This window comes from Gracilinanus agilis, chromosome 3 (genome assembly GCF_016433145.1).
Source record: "Gracilinanus agilis isolate LMUSP501 chromosome 3, AgileGrace, whole genome shotgun sequence".
Lineage (NCBI taxonomy): Eukaryota > Metazoa > Chordata > Mammalia > Didelphimorphia > Didelphidae > Gracilinanus > Gracilinanus agilis.
The window spans coordinates 425,736,084-425,755,727 of record NC_058132.1 but is presented as its reverse complement, the minus strand read 5'-3'; the positions used below and the strand labels follow the sequence as shown (position 1 = coordinate 425,755,727).

At 37.1% G+C, this 19,644-nt stretch overlaps 1 protein-coding gene across 1 annotated transcript in view; it reads left to right on the top strand.

Moving 5' to 3' along the window:
- Positions 1-6,052: 6,052 nt before the first annotated feature.
- Positions 6,053-19,644, top strand: part of USP25 (ubiquitin specific peptidase 25) — a 206,661-nt gene continuing 193,069 nt past the window's right edge. The window contains exon 1 of the mRNA XM_044670322.1: positions 6,053-6,126. Within this exon, the coding sequence (XP_044526257.1) occupies positions 6,082-6,126 (45 nt within the window). The 5' untranslated portion in view covers positions 6,053-6,081. The remainder of the gene's footprint in view (positions 6,127-19,644) is intronic.

Genomic DNA, 19,644 nt, shown 5'->3' with positions numbered 1-19,644 from the left:
AACCCAGTTCTGACACTGCTGCTTCAGTTCTTCTTCCCATTAAGCACTGCCCTGCTTTTTATGAGCTATTTCATGGTTACTGTGTTAGGAAAGTGAATATTATCAGAACTAATGTTTTATGATAAAGAATTTTATGATTTAGAGTATATTTTCAATTGTCAGCAAAAGATTATACTTTTTTGTAGTTACCAGAAACCTATCTCATAGATTCAATGCATCAACATTCCTGTGTTGTTTTTTTAAACTTTCAGGTCATTTTCTTTCTTTCACAGATTTTGTTATATTAACGTTCCTAGGTAGCTCTTTCCCTCCCTCTCTCCCCGCCCCGCACTAATAAGGTATCATTGGGAAAAAATTTATACGTAAAAATGTCTTGCATGTTTCTATTTATCAATTCTCTACAGGTGGACATTTACAATTATCCTTCAAACAATATTTATTTATACACACACACACATAAAATGTTCTCTTGCTTCTGCTCATCCTATTCTTCATAATTTCATGTAGGTCTTCCCAGGTTTTTTATTTTTTCTAGATTACATGTCAATTAATTCCAATATTTTTAACATTCTTTTTTTTGACATTTTGCAATCCATGTTCTCTCCCACTTCTTCCTCCCCAAGAAGGTAGGTAATATAAAGTTGTACATATATTATACTATAATACATATTTCCCTTACTCTAGAGAAAAATTCATGGATGAAATAAAGTGAAGAATGGTATATATTTCAATCTGCTCCTTCTACAGTGGTGGATATCCTTTTTTGTCATGAGTCCCTTGGAATTGTCCTGGATCCTGGCTTTGTTGATAATAGTTGTCATTCACAGTTGATTATCATATATTATTGTTGCTATGCACAATATTCTCCTGGTTCTGCTCCCATGTTTTCTATTTTGTTATTTAAAACCCTTATCTTCTATTCTATCTTAGAATCAAAACTGTGTTCCTAGGCAGAAAAGTAACAAGGGCTAGGCAATAGAGGTTAAATGACTTACTTAGGGTGACACATGTAAGAAGTATCTGAGGCCAGAGTTGAGTCCAGGAACTCCTGTCTCTAGCCATGGCTCTTAATCTACTGAGCCACCTACCTATCCCTAGCTCCCACTTTAAATAAAAAATCTGTTTATCATTTCTAATGGTATCATAATCATATGCCTCAACTTATTTAGCCATTCCCCTACTGATGTGCTTTCCTCAATTTTCAATTCTTTGCCACTACAAAAAGCTGATATAAATATTTTAGAACATATAGGTTACTTTCCTTTTCCCCTGATCACCTTAAGAAACAGGTGTAATAGTGGTATTGCCGGGTCAGAATTTAATAACTCTTGGGGCATAATTCCAAATTGGTCACCAACATGGTTGGATCAGTTCACAGTTCCACCAAAAGCATATTAATGCCTCCATTTTTATACATCCTCTCCAACATTTGTCATTTTGCCTTTTTATAATTTTAGTCAATCTGATAAGTTTGAGATATTTCAGAGTTGTTTTGATTTACATTTCTCTAATCAGTAATGATTTTAGAGCATTTTTTCATGACTACAGGTAGCTTTGATTTCTTCATCCAAAAACTTTATATTTTTCTATCATTTACCAACTGGGGAATGGCTTATATTCTTATAAATGTGACAAAGTTGTCTCTATATTTTCAATGAGATCTCTGAATAATTGTCTACAATATTCCCTCTTCCACTCCCAATTTTCTGTTTTTCTACTAATCTTTGCCACATTAGTTTTATTTATAAAACATTTTTTTAATTTGATGGAATCAAAATTATCCACTATGCATCACAATGCTATCTCAAATAGTTTTGATAATTGCTTTATAAATTTAAAATGTCATTTCATAGATGATGTTACTATAGGTTTTTCTGAGTCAATATTGTAGCCAGAGGAATCTTTATGTAGTTCAGTGCCTCCCATTTCTAAGCATGACACCAGTGCTTTTAATCATATTTTATTTGTAGGACTGTGTGGATAGCCAGAAGCCTCCATTGAGCAAAGCTCTGGAAACCCTAAAGACCCCCAGCAGCAAAGCTCTGGAGGTAGCCATAGCTCAGCTAAACTTAAGACACGTTGCCTGAGGCTTCAAACCCCTCCTTTTCCACCCCTCTTGCAATAACTGAATGTTCTTCCAAGAACTACAAATGCAAGCATTCTCTGGGAATCTGGGTTAGATTGGCTACATACTGACTTGTCATCCTATAGAAAACTCTCTCTAGATCTGATGATGTAAACTAAATCCATTGTATGGAACTTGCGAATCATTACCATCCATTGTGTATGTGAAAATCTTGCCTAATCCTTTAGCCTGCTCAAATCTCTTTATAAATTAGAAGCTGTGATCAATAAACTTTGCCATGATTTGCTACCAGTTTGTCTCTGGCCCTCCTGATCCCCAAACCTATTACTCATCTCTCTTTGAATCTTGGGGTCTCACAATAATCTCTGTGAGCAAGTCTCACGACATAGGACTATATGCCAACATGGATTGTTGGGGTTGGAACTTGTTTTCAAATCTACTTATACTGAGGAGCAGGTGTCTATTACGTGTACAATTCAGAGTAAAAGTCAGGGGCGGAAAAGAGTCTGGGATCTCTGAGGAATATTTGAGAAGGAGATTGCAAATCAACCCTGGGGAGAGCACAGGATAGGATCACAAGCCATTTCTTAGGGTATAACATTTCCAAAAAATTGCTCTATAAAGCCATGCCCTATTATAAGATTTTAATAAGACTTTTGGGATAATTAAATGTTCACTTCACAGAGATCACAGATATAGAACCACGTCAGTAAAAAAAAAAAATAGCAAGTACAGTGGTATCACTAGAAGCTTTATTCAAATAGCAATAGAAATTTGGAACATATTAGTTGGAAGAATTTTCTTCAGTGGACAAAATTACTAATTTACCTGTTCCTTAATTATTTTCTATCATCGTTACATTTTGAAACAAACTTTCAAGAACTATATAAATGTCAGTTGTAATTATCTTCTTTCAATTTAAACTGTTTTCTTCTCCTCTCCATCTCAATTGAATGTCTAGCTTTTTAAAGACTGCCCCATATTCTCAGTGACATAATCTAGAACACTCCACTGCCTAAAGCATTGTGACATAATAAAAAACATTCTCTCCTTTGAATTGCGACCTTGTTGGTTGAAAAAAAATTATCAACATAAAACATAAATTGATTAAACTACATCCCAGAGAGGGAAATAATGCTGTTTTCAACCCAGATAAGATCCATAATTTCTTTCTCAGCAATAATAGTTTTATAATTTGTAATCAAGGGACCCATGGACAACAGAATCTATAATTTTTGGGAATGGGGGTGCCAATTCTTCTCAATTCAAAACATTTATTGGATAGTTTCTCATCAATTGTTTTTAACTGTTAATTTAGGTAAAACATTAAATATTGGCTTTTATTATTTCAAATCTCTCACTTCAAAAACTTTGTTTACATTCTGCTCTCATTGTGTATAAAGTGAACCTGGTTTCTACAAGAGCGGAGTGTAAAACTCCATTGAAACTACTTCAAATATATTCCTGGTATCAGACTGTGCTCACCACTAAGCATTTTGCCTGTAGCAACATAGTTTGAATGAATAACTCAGGTTGAAGTGTTTGAAGAAACAAAATAAAAACATGTATTATGAGGTCTTTTATTTATGAATCATTTAAGAGGAATATTGTATATTCTATAGTCACCATGAAAATCATGTTTTAAATTGTGCTGTGGTTCAAAGTATCTGATGATCTGTATTTTCCAAGGTACTATTGTTTTTTAAAGCTTTAAAAAATACAGTTCTAGAAAGAGCTTTGATGAATAATTTTACTAGCAACTTGAGATAAAAAATAATGTACAGTGCTCAAGAAAACAGATGAGATTATAGGAATTTATTACTAAGTTCTTATCACTAATTTCTAATTGTACTAGCATTACATTACTCTGAATCTATTTTCTATTTAGTATCATTGGTTCTCCCTAAAGTTCAGTTCTAGGCAACAGAATGCTAATTGTGACTTGGAAGAAAACATGTTTATTGGTGGTGGAATACCTGATTGGAAGTCAGGGGCCTGGATGTCTCCTAGATGACTTTGGACAAGTCATTTAATTTCTCTGGACTTCAGCTTTCTTATCTGTAAAATACCTTGTCAGTCGAGAACACTAATATTTACATGTGAAAATGCATACTCAAAGAGAATATCACAAGATTGTTTGGTATAAATGCTTTTTGACATATAATAGTTTAAATTAAGATAAATAACTTTGCTTGTCTTGATATTTAAGAGATGTTTTAAAAGTACTTATTTCATTTTAATCTTTTATCATTAAAAAATCTTAGTATATAGTCTTGGAAAAATCTACAATAACCATAAATATGATTATGGCAGAACTTTGAATCATTAACATCCTTAAGTTTAATAAATGCTTGATTGCCTTGGTCATCAAATAAAACTAAAAATATGCCAATTAATTTTTAGTAAAGATTTAGAATTATTAACTGGAATCATATTCATATGTATAGTTTGTGCTAATGTCGGTTCCTCTCCATTTTCCCCACCAGACCGAGAAACTAAAGCTGTTTTCTGTTGCCAGAAATTTCTTGCCTTCAGATTGTTTTTCTCCCCCTTCCTCCTTCCTCCATGGTTAACGAAATATGTAGCCAAAAATGAAGTACTATGTACAGCTATAACTATTTTAAAATCATTAACCTAGTTTGGCAATCTTTTAAGGTATAGCTGAGTTATGAATTATTTTTTGAAAAAAATCATTCCCCCCCCAAGCTTTATAATGAATGTCTCTTATCCAAAATGAAGTGCTGGAGTATGGCAGATATTGTCTGCGAAACGCAATTTGAACTGGGGGAGTCCCAGTTAAGCTGAAGGGTAACTAGGTCTAGAAACAGATTCCCACCTATTTGGTTACCAGTTCTTCCCTGGATTCACACTTGAATCTGCCTAGAGTCGTTTCTTCCGGTGAAATTCCTAGAAAGAAGGGCGGGATGCAGGAAGTTCTTAGTGAAGTTTACACAAACCGGGAAGGGCATTTGCTCTTAGAGATGGCTCAAAGGAAAAGGATGGGAGAAAACTATTCGAGCCCGGGTGTCAGTGTCCCGTGGGGGAAGGGGGAGGTCATCCCCAGGGCCTAGGACTGGAAGACGGGGTCCCGACAAGAGTTCCCTCCCCTTTTAGCGAGGCTAGGGGCAGAGATTTGTCCTTCGTCTAGGGGCTGCCAGGCGGGGGTGGTGGGTGGGGGCGGCGCTGCCGACCCCGGGGCGGCCAGGGGAAAGGGACAGGTCACTCCTCCTCGGGCCGCCTGGGACGCAGGGTGTGTCCTGAGGGGCTGCGGCAGCCTCCACAGTCACAATGTGAGCTCCGAGGGCGGAGGTTGGGGGAAGAGGGAAGCGGGACCGCCCGCGCTCCTTCGGGAGGAAGGCTGTCCAGCCAGAGGAGAGGAGGAGGAAGAGAAAGAAGAGGAGAGGAAGCCTGGCCTGGCGGAAAGGATAGAGGCAGTGACGGCAGTTACGGGAGGGGAGGGGCAGGAGGAGCCGTGGGGAGGACAGCGCCATTCCGGACCCGGCCACTCCCTTCTTTCAGTCCGTCTACCCCTCGGTTCACTCCCTCCCTCTCAGTCTCCCGAAGCTCGGCTCTGCCCAGGGAGTGACGGGTTTCCGCTTTGCCGCCGCCCGCCGCGGTGTCTTCGGCTTCAGAGTGCTAGCTCGCTTTCTCTTTCCCTTCCACCTTCCTTTCTTTCCCATGGCCCCCCGTAGGGGCGCCCCAGGCGTGCTGCGCTGAGTCCAGGACCGCCCTCTAGCCCCCTCCTCCCCTTGCCCTGGCTCTTCCTCCCTCCCTCACTTGACCCAGGTCTCCTGGAACCGTTTTCATCCTCTGCCCGCAAACCTCACCCGGAGCCTGGCCAAGCTGTCCTCGGGGGGAAGGGAAAAAGGAAAAGAGGAGAGGAAAAAGGAGGAGACACCGAGAGCCTGCAAACAAGAGCCAGGCAACCGCGGGAGGAAAGAGGAATAGGAGGTGAAGGAGCTGCCGCTGCCGCTGCCGCCGCCGCCGGGGGGGCCATGACCGTGGAGCAGAATGTGCTGCAGCAGAGCACCTCCCAGAAGGTAACTAACTCGGGTCGTCCAGGCGGGCGCGTCCCCGACCCCGCGCGCCACGCTCACGTTTGTTGACTTATTCTATTCTCCCCTCCCCCGCGGCCCTCTCTTCTCCAGACCCAGGGCCGTTCTCTGCTTCCGTCTTCTTTCTTTCTTTTACCTTTTCCCACCTCCCGGTTCCCCTAACCTCGAGTTCAGGTCACTCCATTACCCATTATTTAGGAAGTGCCAATCATGGGCCAAACACCGCAGAATAGGACAAACTCCTCCCTCCTTAGCTCGTAGCCTTGGGCCTGCCTGGCCCTCTTCGGGCTCCGTGCGCGTACTCCGCGTTCCATGTCTGGACTTCCGGGGCCTGGAGCTGGCTTAAGGGAAATGGGGCCGGAGCCGGGCGGGAGCCTGTGTCTCTTAGGCTTCGGGATGGCTACCTTATTTTATTTGTTTTGTCCTTTGGTCCTGGAACTTCCTTTCTAACCTTTACCCTTAGTGAGGTTGTTTTGGGTTGTCTGGGCTCTGGGGGAAGCCACTAGGAAGGGATTTTTAGGGGGCGGTACTCTAGTTGTGTGGGTTTTGCCACTGCGTTCCTATGGGATTGTTTTTTATTGCCTCCCCCACCCCCCTTTTAGATTCTTTTTTGAAGTTCATCCTAATGAACTTTTTTAAAAAAGGAAAGGAATGAAAAATAATTCGTAGCTTACGCATTTAATTTGGACTTTGTAAGGTTAGAAATAACCAGGACTATGTCAGGTGGATCCTTTGTGGGAAGATTTTTTTTTTTCTTTTGCTGACTCCTTAGGAATCAGCAAAAAGAACTTCTTGGTCTAAGTTCATACTATAGAAACCTTTTGTCTCAAGTTTGACCTTGTTATATTTTTGATAGTTTATCCCGTCAGCAAAAAATGGGTCAGATAGAACACAAAACGTTAACTTAAATCTTCCATCGTGGGGGAAGAGGAAGGGGGACAAGCGCCTTATGTATACAAAATGTTCAGCATATATCGCATTTATCTTGGCTACTACCTTAGTAATTAGATGTCATTGTTATCTCCATCATGCATCTGAGGAAATTGAGACTAAATAATCTAGATCTAAAGGAGGCAGCTGGATTTAACCTCATATTTTAGGCCTACAGGTCCAGTGCTTTTTCTATTGCTGCTGTTAACCTGCGGTTCAGTCCGGCAAAACCGTAAAATTTATTAGTAGATTGTGTAAGATTTATGTTGTCAGATTGTGCTTTCTTGAACTTCTTTGAACCCTTTCATTAGAGAACAGATTTAGAAGTTCTTCCTACTTTGTGTTAGAAGCAGTTAAATAGTCTATTTTTAACTACACCTGGGTTATAGGAGAACTGAAGTTTATTGTGAAATATAAAGCAGATGTTTTGTTTTTTATTTAGATGAGTAACCTTACCATTTTGGAGTAGTGACATTCTACCCAAGTGTTTTTGTTTTCTTGATTATCCATATCTTCACAGTGTCTGGCTCTATTATTGCTAGTCTTTTTTTCTAGCTTTGAATTTTAGTTAATTAAAATTTTGACTTGCACATTTTCTAAAATTCCTTAAGATAACTGTAGATAAAGTGAGGTACATATGTGAGGTATAGTGAAATTTATCTTCTGACTTTTAATTTCATTTGAAGGCACATTAAAGATCTAGAGGAGGGGGCAGCTGGGTAGCTGAGTGGATTGAGAGCCAGGCCTAGAGATGGGAGGTCCTGGGTTCAAATATGACTTCAGACACTTCCCAGCTGTGTGACCCTGGGCAAGTCACTTGACCCCTATTGCTTACCCTTACCACTCTTCTGCCTTGGAGCCAATACACAGTATTGACTCCAAGATGGAAGGTAAGGGTTTAAAAAAAAAAAAAAAAGATCTGGAGCAGTTTAGTAGAAAGACCTTCTAGATCTGGAATCTGGAGAGAATTGGGTTTAAAAACTTACTAGCTATTTACATGAGTTACCAACTCAGTGGATGCCTTTTAAGTTAAAATTTCTTCATCTGTAAAATGAGAATCCCAGTTTTTTGCCCAATAGGGTTATAGTGAGATATTCTGCTTTTAAAGCACTTGGCAAACCCCAAAGCCATATATGCCATATATTAATGTTATAATACTTGTCTGTGGTGTTCAAAAATCTATTTTGAAGAGATCTTAGAGATCCTTTAATAAAAGTCCTTTATTGTAATGAATCTTTTTTGAACAGGGATATTAAGTTGAAATATGCTATTCCTGATATTTTTTCTAACCATTAAAATAAGTAGAATATGGAATGGCTGCCATTAGACAGACTAAATTACCCTCCCCAAATGTCTTGAAGCAATGACTTGATGGAAGTATGTTGGTGTGTTGTTGTAGAGATTCTTTTTTAAGTATGGATTATGTAGTAACAGGCTTTTCAAATCCCTTTCCAACTTTGAAATTTTGTGATTCTGGTTCTGTGACATAAGTAAATATATTAGAAGCCTAACTGGTGTTCTAACAGTAGACTGTAATGGGGCAAATGGTCATATATTTGCAGCATTTTAGTATTGATGCTTATGTTTTGGCAGAGATATGGATATCTGTATTATGATGCCTATTGATTTTTTAAGCACTCAGATTATCTCTAAACTGGATAGGTATACTATGTTTATTCTAGGCCTACTAAAGATTCAGGTTTATCTTTTGCTTCCCAGAAACAGTAGATACAATTAGACAGTTCCTATGATTAATTCAATCTACTCAGGATTTGGACTTTTACCATTTGTGAACTCTGAGGTTTTGGTGGTCACACGAGGCTCTGTGCTGGGCCCTCTTATTTTCTCTCTTTATTCTCTATTTTAGTGATCTCATTAGCTCCCAAAAGCTTAATTAGCATCCAGTGCATCTCTGGGCTCTCTTATACAATTCCAGGCCCATATTCATTCAATAAATTACTTCTTTGTACCAAGCACTGTTAGTAGTTAGGGATACAAAGTCACCAGTGAAGCTTCCTGCTTTCAAAGAGTTTCCATTCTACCTGGGGAAACTATGTATACATACAAGTAGATTTAAAATATATGCAAAGTAAATACAAGCTAATTTTGGAAAGACATAGGAAAGTACTTTGGAGTATCAGGAAAAGGTAAATGATGTTAGAGCAGAGCTTAGAAGGAAACTAGGGATTCTAAAAGTTGGAGGCAAGGAGAGAATGCATCCCAGGTATGAGGGAACAGCCTTAACAAAGGAACAGAGATGAATAAGTAACGGTGTGCATAAGTTCAAGCAAAGACAGTTTGTCTGGAAAGGTGGTAGATTGTACTTGAGTTTCAAAGGTAAATGTCCAATAGTCAGAACTCCACTTCTGGAAAATTAGTTTGGCAGCTATGTGGAGTATGAATTGGCAGATGGAGGGATTTGAGGCAGAAAGAGTAATTGGGAGGCCATTAAAGGGCCTGAATAGTAGGGCAGTGACTGCATGAATAGAGAAGTTGGATGCAAGTTATAAGGAAGTAAGAATGGCAAGATTAGCACTTGATTCAGTATATGGAGTAATTAAAAGGGAAGAGAGTTAAGCATTTGTGAACCTGGATGATTGAGAGGATGGTGGAGAGGAGAAGAGGGGAGGGCAGGGGAGGAAAAAGGAAAAGAGAGGAGAGACAAGGGAAAATAGGAGAGAGCTTTGGCATGTACCTATGTACATAGATACATAGGGGGTAAGATGTGAAAGACAATCCATTAAAGGAAATGCAAGGAGTGGCCAGTCAACTTAGAGGAGAATCAATAATAATAATGGTAATACATGACATCTTTATAGTATTTGCAAAGTCTTTTACGTGGTATCTTACTTGATCTTCAGACCAGCTTTTTAAGATTGGTGCTGCTATCCCCATTTTTCAGAAAAGAAAACTGAGGCTAATAGTCTTAATAATTTGCCTTGCTTCACACAGCTCATTAGTGTCTGGGGCAGGATTTGAACTCAAGCCTTGTCTAATTCCAAAAGGAGATCCATGTTTCAAAAGGCCAGAGAAGAGGTTTGGTAGAGGCAATGTGAACAGGTCTGTCCATGCTACCTTACCTATTCAGTAAACTCCAGTGGTTCCCTATTACTTCCAGGTTCAAATAAAACATTTCGACTTTTAAAGTCCTTCAAAATTTGGTATTTTCTTGCGTGAACACCATATGTTCAGAAATCCAGTGATACTGGCTTCCCTCTCAAACAAGACACTCCCTCTCCCTTTTAAGCATTTTCACTGGTTTTCTCCCAAGTTTGGAGCTCTCTTTTTCTTCATCTCTGCTTTTTTACTTCCTTTGCTTTCTTAAGTGTCAACTAAAAATCCCATTTTCTGCAAGAAGATTCCCTCATAATACTAGTGCCTTTCCTCTGTACTCATCTCCAATTTATCCTCTATGTATTTTGTTTTTACATAGTTGTTTATATGTTGTCTCTCTCAAGGAGTTGTGAGATCCTTGAAGGCAAAGACAACTGGTTTTGCCTTTCTTTGTATCCCTTGTGCTTAACACAGTGTCTGGCACATATATAGGCAATTAATAAATGCTTTTTGACTTGACTTTTCTCTCTGGTAAGCCATAGCAGGGATCTTCTTGCTTTGTCAAACTTATCCACGGATGGAAAAAGCTTCAGGATTTGTATTCTAATTTACTCTGGTAATTATTAAATTATAGTACCTTGACCTTGTTCAAGTCATACAATAATTTTGTTGTCAACTGACAAAAACCCACCCTTCAAATGCAGTTGAGTCAGAAGAAGCAAAGAAAATTATTAAAAAAGAAAGTGATTAGACACTTTTGCCAGGGACATATCTCTTATGATGGAGCCCACTACCTAAGGAAGGCAGGAATAATTTTGCTTGCAAACCATAAAGGAGGGAGTGAAACAAAACACAAACAAAATGATTGGCTTGAAATTATTTGATGGGGCCTAGTGACCCCACACTTCAACTTAATGGGAATTCAAGTGCAAGATAATGGCCTAGACTTTGGACAGCAAACCAGACTTCCAGGTATAGCTTGATATGGTTAGAGATAACAAGCCTTTCTTTCTTACTCAGTTTTCACAGTTTCTAAGACTAGCAAACATTCTTTGAGGAAGAAAGGATAAATTATAAGACAGGAGAGCTGGATTTCTAAACTTAACCCCTTACAGACCAGCTGAGTTCTGAACTAAGTTCAGAAACAAAGAGCTATGACTTAAGCAGCTATATAGTAAGCAGGTAAGAGAAAGACTTTGGTCCTTAACTCAGGATGTTTACTAGATCAGTCTAAAATGTTTTCTTAAAACAGGAGTCCTGCTAAAAGAGTTGTAGAATACATTTCTTTTCCACATGCCATCTTATAAAATGGGGGTTACTCAGTACTTGACACCTTAATTGTAAAGATAACTATCATGTGCAAATTTCATGTAGCCTTTTGAAATGATATACTATGCAAATATTTAAATTGCTGTTTTAGACTCCCCTCTAATCCCTCCTTTTATTTTTCAGAATGATGTTGGGCTAGTGTGGGATTAAAAAAAGATTGGGTAAAGAAATCAGATTTTGACCTTTTAAGGATGGGAGAATGTACTGTGAACAGAAGAAGAGTAGAAGTAATGTAAAGTTATGTAAATTAGCAGGTAAAAGGGGTATGTGTCATGTGGCAAGCCACAATATCTGTGGGCCTCAGTTTCTACAAATGTAGAAATAAAAAGGTTGAACTAAGGATCCTATAAGTTTGTGCTTCTTTTAATTCATGCACATATTTTTGTGCTTTTCATCAGTTATGTTCAACTCTTACTTCCACACCCTCTCCCCAATTGCCATTTTAGTAATGCATTTAGGTACATTTAGAATTGAGGAGTGAGGGGTTTGGTTAGAATGCTACAGTAATACTAATTTAATAGGGAATCAAACACATTTTTCATAGCATTCCTCTGAAGTAAGAAATCTAAATATTAGTGTCCTTATTTTACAGATGAAAAAACTTGAGTTCTCAGAAATTTAGGGCCTACTATCTCCTTCACTGGCCTACTAAATGTTGGTACTAAGATTTGAAGTGCTAATAGTAAATAAGATTTTTTTCCCTGGAAAATAGATAAACAATGGGGACTTTGAAGGATTTTTGATTACCTGAATGATAACATAAAAGTAATATTTTAGAGAAATATCACTGTGGTGTATAGAAATGGGAAAGAGGCCACAAATTTATATCATTGCCCTGATGAAAACTTCTTCCTCCAAATTCCATGGTTTTACATTGAAGCCCGATAGGCAAGATATAACTTTGACCTTTCTAGAATTATCTTTCCCCATTCTCTAAATAAACTTTCCCCTAGGTTACACACTGTCCCTGAAAATGTTGTTTCTGCTATGTGTTATTTTTTACTTTTTATTATAAACATTTTTATAAACAAAAACAAGTTTTCATATGAAATTATATTTGTACAGTTTTAAAAAATGTATACCAAATTTAACATGACAGTAAACAAAACTGTCCTTTTGAGTGTCTGTTTTGAACTCCAATTTTCTGTGTGTTTTTAAGTCTTATTGATGTTCTTAATGTATCAACACATAAACTATGTCTGCAAACCCACTCTAGTCACTTACTTCTCTGCCAAAGTGGAATTTTGAAGTTATGATTGAAAATTATATTTGATCAAAGTTCTAAAATATTTCAAAGTTGTATTCTTTCATGTTATTAAGGTTATTCTGTAAATTCTTGTGATTCTGCTTACTTTACTTTGTATTAGTTCATATAGTTTTTCCTAGGTTTCTCTGAATCAGTCATATTCCTATTTTAAGATATGCTATGAGACAGTTAAGTGGCACAGTAGGTAGAACAGTGGGCCTGGAATCAGGAAGATCTGAGTTCAGATGTAATTACAGAAACTTACTAGCTATGTTAACCTGAACAAGTCACTTAATAATAACCCCGTTTGCTTCAGTTTTCTCATCTCTACAATGAGATTGAAAATATCTTTGCCAAGAAAACTCCAAAAGGAGTCACAACTGAAACTACTAAACAACAATCTACTGCATGTTTCCCAGTTAACAAGAACCCACTTAGTTTCCAGGTCTGTTAGAACAAAAAGTGCTCTTGAAAATATTTTTGCATATAGGGCTATTTTCCAATGTCTGAACTTTTATTTCGGGGGTGCGGGGGGTGGGGAATGTATCTAATAGTAGTGTTTCCCAGTCAGAGAATACATAGTTTAATGACTTTCTGAGAATAGTTTCAAATGATGTACAGAGTAATTGGGCCAGGCTTGCTAATTCCCTGTTGTAAATATTTTTATATTGGTCTTTTTCCAGTTGGCAAAACCAATCAATACATCAAAAACATTAGAAAAATATATATAATGCTTCATGCTCATAAGTCTTCTTCCTCAGGAAAGGTGTTGGGGGGGAGCAGGAGTAGGGTTTTTCCTTGTCTTTTCTTTGAACTATACTTGTTCGTTGTAATTTTGTAACATTTTATTTTGCTGTCACCAGAGGCAAAAAAAGCTGCCTCTTCCCATCTGAGGTTAAATAAGGCTATATTGCTTCTTGTTTCAACTCTCATAATGTAAACTAGTCTTTTTCATGATTTATTTAGTGCCACTGTTTTTTCATTTTTGTAGATTGCATTGTTCCAAGTAAAGTCCTGAAATGCTGTAGTGTTCTTAAGTGCAAAGCCTTCTAAAGTTTTTCTTTCTACATGATATTTTCGTTGTATAAATTGTTTTGGTTTTGCTCACTTTGCACTGTACCTGGAATGTTTTTTCATGTCAGTCGTGCTTACATTTCTTTTGCAAAAGGCATGTTCACATTCCTTTTCTACCTTATTTTTATACATACTTGTCAATTTTTACTATATTTTTTGGATGTCAAACTTTTATCAGAGAAATTTGATAGAATGATTTTTTTTCTTCAGTTAACTTTCTTTTTTTATTCTACATTATTGCATTAGATTGTACTTTTTCAAAAGCTTTTTTTAGGATATTATGTTTGGTTTTAAGTTTTCTTTCCATGTCATTTAGTATATTATATTCCAAGACTTCCTTTCCCTTATTGTAATTGTAGTATGATCTGATTCCTTGGTTTTGACATTCCTGGGTATTTTCATTTTGGGATTTGAGGAGGTAACCAGTTAATTTTATTTCCCACAATGCCCTCTGGTTCTAACACTTTATTTTCCTTTATAATTTCCTGACAAATGATATCCTTGTTTTTTATTGGTCTTGATTTTCAGGGGTAGTCTTTTGTCTAGGGTAATTTTAAATGGGATTTCTCTTTCTAATTTGCTGCTGGGATGTGTTGGAAATATATAGAAATGCTGATGATTTATGTGGGTTTATTTTGTATCCTGCAACTTTGCTAAAGTTGTTGATTATTTCCACTAACTTTTTAGTTGATTCTCTAGGATTTTTTAAGTAGACCATCATATTATCTGCAAAGAGTGATAGCTTGCTCTCCTCCTAGCCTATTTTAATACTTTCAATTTCTTTTTCTTCTCTAATTGCTACAGTTAGTATTTCTAGAACAGTGTTAAATAATAGAGGTGATAATGGGCAACTTTCACTCCTGATCTTATTGGGAAGGCTTCTAATTTATCCTCATTGCATATGATGCTTGCTGATAGTTTTAGATATATACTGTTTATTATTTTTAGGAAAGGTCTTCTATTCCTATAGCTTCTAGTGTTTTCAATAGGAATGGGTGTTGTAGTTTGTCAAAGGCTGTTTCTGCATCTATTGAGATAATCATGTGATTTTTGTTGGTTTTCTTGTTGATATAGTCAATTATGTGGATGGTTTTCCTAATATTGAACCATCCTTGCATTCCTGGTATAAATCCCACCTGATCGGAGGGAATAATAACCTTTGTGATCACTTTGTTGAAGTCTTTTTGCTAGTATTCTATTTAAGATTTTTGCATCTATATTCATTAAGGAAATTGGTCTGTTGTTTTCTTTCTCTGTTTTTGTCCTGTCTGGCTTTGGAATCAGTACCATATTAAGGTCATAAAAGGAATTTGGTAGAATTCCTTCTTTGCTTATTATGTCAAATAGTTTGTATACTATTGGGATTATTTGTTCTTTGAATGTTTGATAGAATTCACTGGTGAATCCATCAGGCCCTGGGGATTTTTTCTTAGGGAGTTCTTTGATGGTTTGTTAAATTTCTTTTTCTGATATGATATGATATGATATTCTGATATTTAAATATTCTATTTCTTCTGTTAATCTATTTGTTAATTTTCTTAAATTTGTTAATCTGTTAATTTGTAGATAATCACCCATAACACCTAGATTGCCATATTTATTGCCATATAATGGGCAAAATAGTTTTTAATGATTGCCTAAATTTCCTCTTCATTAGAGGTGAGGTGTCTCCCTTTTTATCTTTGATACTCTTAATTTGGATTTCTTCTTTACTTTTTTTTTATTAGATTGACCAGTACTTTGTCTATTTTATGTTTTTTCAAAGTATCAGCTTCTAGTTTTATTTATTAATTTAATAGTTCTTTTACATTCAATCTTATTAATTTCTCTTTTAATTTTTAGTATTTCAAACTTAGTTTTTATCTGGGGATATTTAATTTGTTCGCTTTCTAGTTTTTTAATTTGCTTGCCCAATTTATTGACCTCTGCCCTTCCTAATTTGTTAATATATGTACTCAAGGATATAAATTTCCCCCTGAGTACTACTTTGACTGCATCCTATAAATTTTGGTAAGAAGTTTCATCGTTGTCCTTCTCTTCAATGAAATTATTGTTTCTATGATTTGTTCTTTAACTGATTTTGGAGAATCATTATTTAATTACCAATTAATATTTCATTTGCCTCTTCATATGCCCTTTCTAATTATTATTTTTATTGCATTATGATCTGAAAAGGTTGCATTTATTATTTCTGCTTTTTTGCATTTGTTTGCCATGTTTTTATGCCCTAGTACATGGTCCATCTTTGTGAATGTACCATATGCTGCTTAAAAGAAGGTGTATTCCTTTTTGTCCTTATTTATTTTTCTCCATATATCTATTAACTCCAATTTTTCTAAGATTTCATTCACATCTCTTACCTCTTATTTAATTTTTGGTTTGATTTATCTAGATCTGATAGAGGAAGGTTCAGGTCTCTTACTAGTATAGTTTTATTATCTACTTTCTCCTTAAGCTCCACCAATTTCTCCTTTAGAAATTTGGATGCTATACCATTTGGTGCATACATGTTAAGTACTGTTATTTCCTCATTGTCTATACTGCCTTTTATCAGGATGTAATTACTTTCCCTATCTCTCTCTCTCTCTTTTTTTTAAACCCTTACCTTCCGTCTTGGAGTCAATACTTTGTATTGGCTCCAAGGCAAAAGAGTGGTAAGGGTAGGCAATAGGGGTCAAGTGATTTGCCCAGGGTCACACAGCTAGGAAGTGTCTGAGGCCAGATTTGAACCCAGGACCTCCCATCTCTAGGCCTGGCTCTCAATCCACTGAGCTACCCAGCTGCCCCTCCCTATCTCTTTTAACTAGATCTATTTTTAAGTTGGCTTTGTCAGATATCATGATTGCAATTCCTGCCTTCTTTTCCCAGTTGATGCACAACAGATTTTGCTCTAGCCTTTTACATTTACTCTGTGTGTGTAGCTGCCCCATGATTGTTTCTTATATTCAACATATGTTAGGATTTTGGTTTCTAATCCACCCTGCTATTTTATGGGTGAGTTCATCTGATTCACATTCAGAGTTACAATTATCAGCTGTGTATTCCCCAACATTTTGATTTCCTCTCCTTGTCCAGCCCTTTCTTCTTTCACTATTTCCTTCTACACCAATATTTTGTTTTTAATCAGTCCCCCTAATCCCCACTCTTATTTTACTTCCCTTTCTCCCCACTCCTTTATTATGCCCCTCTTATTTTTCTTTAGGGTATTTTTGAGTTACCCCTCACATTCTACCCCCTAGTATTGCTTCCCTCCCTACCAGTCTGTTTGTTGCCCTTTTACTTCTCTATACGGCACGAATCAATTCTTTGCCCCAGTGGATCTGAATGTTCTTCCCTCTTTGAGTCAATTTCAATGCACATAAGAATTAAATATTTTCTGTCTCCAATCTCTTTACCCTTCCAGTGTATTGGTTTTCTCCCCTGCTCCCACCATGCACTTCTTTATGAAATATAAATTTACTCCATTTTGTCTCTTCCCATTTCTCTTAATATTATCCTCTTTTTTAACCTCTAGTTTTATATTTTATAAATACATATATACTTGATATTTCATCCTATACAGTATGTCACTGTTCCCTCCAAAGTATACTTCTTCTAGCTGTCCTGATAATAATAACAACTTTTAAGAATTACCAATATCATCTTTTCTTATAGGAATACAAATCATTTGATTTGATTTGCCCTATTGGGGGGTCCCTTAAAAAAAGAAGTTTTGATTTTTTTTGTTTCCCCCTCTCCCCCTCTCTTAATTACTTTTTGTTGATTTCTCTTGGGTTTTGTGTTTGGACATAGAATTTTCTGTTTAAGTCTGGTTTTTTTCTGTATGAATGCTTGGAAGTCTTCTATTTTATTAAATGACCATACTTTCCCCTGCAAGAATATAGTCAGTTTTGCCGGGTAGTTGATTCTTGGTTATAATCCTAGTTCCCTTGCTTTCCAGAATATCATATTTCATGCCTTCCAGTCCTTCAGTATAGATGCAGCCAGATTCTGTGTTATCCTAACTGTGGTTCCCTAGTATCTGAATGACTCCTTTTTAGCAGCTTGTAATATTTTTTCCTTGGTCTGATAGTTTTGAATTTGGCTATAACATTCCTGGGTGTTGTCAATTGGGAATTTAATGTAGGAGGTAATCTGTGGATTCTTTCAATCTCCACTTTTCCCTCTTGTTCAAGAATGTCGGGGCAGTGTTCTTGGATAATTTCCTGTAGCATGATGTGTCTAGGCTTTTCCTTTTGTCATGATCTTCCCGTAGTCCAATGATTCTTAAATTTTCTCTTCAAGATCTGTTTTCCAGATCTGTGGTTGTGTCAGTGAGGTGTTTCATATTTTCCTCAATTTTTTCATTCTTTTGATTTGTTTTATAGATTCCTTTGCCTTGTGAAGTCATTTGCTTCTTGTTGTTGGATTCTAATTTTTAAAGATTTAATTTCATCCCTGGCTTTTTAGTCATCCTCCATCTGGTCTGATTTTCTTTGTAGGTCATCTTTCACCTTCTTAGCCTCATTTTCAAGCTGGTAAATTTTGGCTTTCAAGACACTATTTTCTTGTTTTAGTTAATGTATTTTCTTTTCCCATTTGTCTTCAGCCTCTCTTGTTTTTTGAGTTCTTGAGTTAATTGAATTTTGAGTTCTTGAGTTAATTGAATTTTGAGTTCTTCCTAAGTCTGTGTCCAATTCACTGGAATTTCTGTGTTTTTGCTTGATGTTCCATGGTCCTCCTCTGTTCCATTTGTTTTTTGTTCATTTCCTGGATAGAAGCTGTCAACTGTAATTTCTTTTTTCTTTTTCTGTTGTTTACTTATATTTTTTACTTCTTTCCTCTTTGTAATTGGCTATAATCTTGCTCCTCTGATTATTTGCTGGATCTGTGGGTTTGAAGTATTCTGTCCTGAAGGGGCTTCTTTACTGCTCTGCTGATTGAGTAGGTTAATGAGCCCTGAGGCCATATCTTCCCTAGATGACAGCAGAACCTGAAGATGTGATTACAGCTACTTTCACTGCAATCTATGGGGGAGGGGTGTTGGAGCTTCCTTGTCCTCTGGAGACTTCTTATTTACCATATTGATAAGATATTGATAAGATCAACTCCAGAGTGGAGTTGATCTACAGAGCTGGATGTGCCCTGAGACCCAAAATCTGGAGAAAGGGGTGGGGGAGGGGCAAGAGAGAGTGTTTTGGCTGCAACTAAGCTCCCCTCTCTGCCCTTCTCCTCCAGCTCCCTCCCTGCCGTCTGTGTTCAATGCACTGAGCCTGGCACAGCTGTGCCAGCAAGGTACTCCCTCTGAACTAGTGTCTTTGCCCACCCAGAGATTCCAGGATCTGGTGGAGACTTAGCTCAGTAGGTTGGGGAAGGGACCTAGGATCTTCCTTCTTCCTTTCCCTCAAAACCCGACAGTTCAAGGATTCAGGCTTTTTTTTTTTTTTTTTTTTTGGCATACCTTTTAAGTTGTGTCCAGCAGGAGAATCCCCCAGCTCTATTCAGTTGTTAGATTTGGTTTTCTGTCCCCTTGAAGCACTTTGTTTTTGATTGGTGTGGAAGGATTTTCAGAGATTCAGAGAAGGATTTTAGAAATCAGGAATTTTGCTGCGTCTAAGCCACCATCTTCCCCAAAGATCTTTCAGGTAATCTTGATGATTCTTATGTCATTTCTTTGAACTTGTGAACTTGTGACACTACATCTCTGGATTGTCCATTTTTAAAAAATGACTTTTTCAGTGAACATGCATTTATTTTTTTCCCCACTTTACAAAAACCTTATAAGAAATATGCATAATCAAATAAAAAATGTCCACTTTGGTCATGAAAAATGTCATTTTTTATCTAGCATCCAGCACTTTTCAGGCAGGAGGTAGTTGTGTTTTTCATCA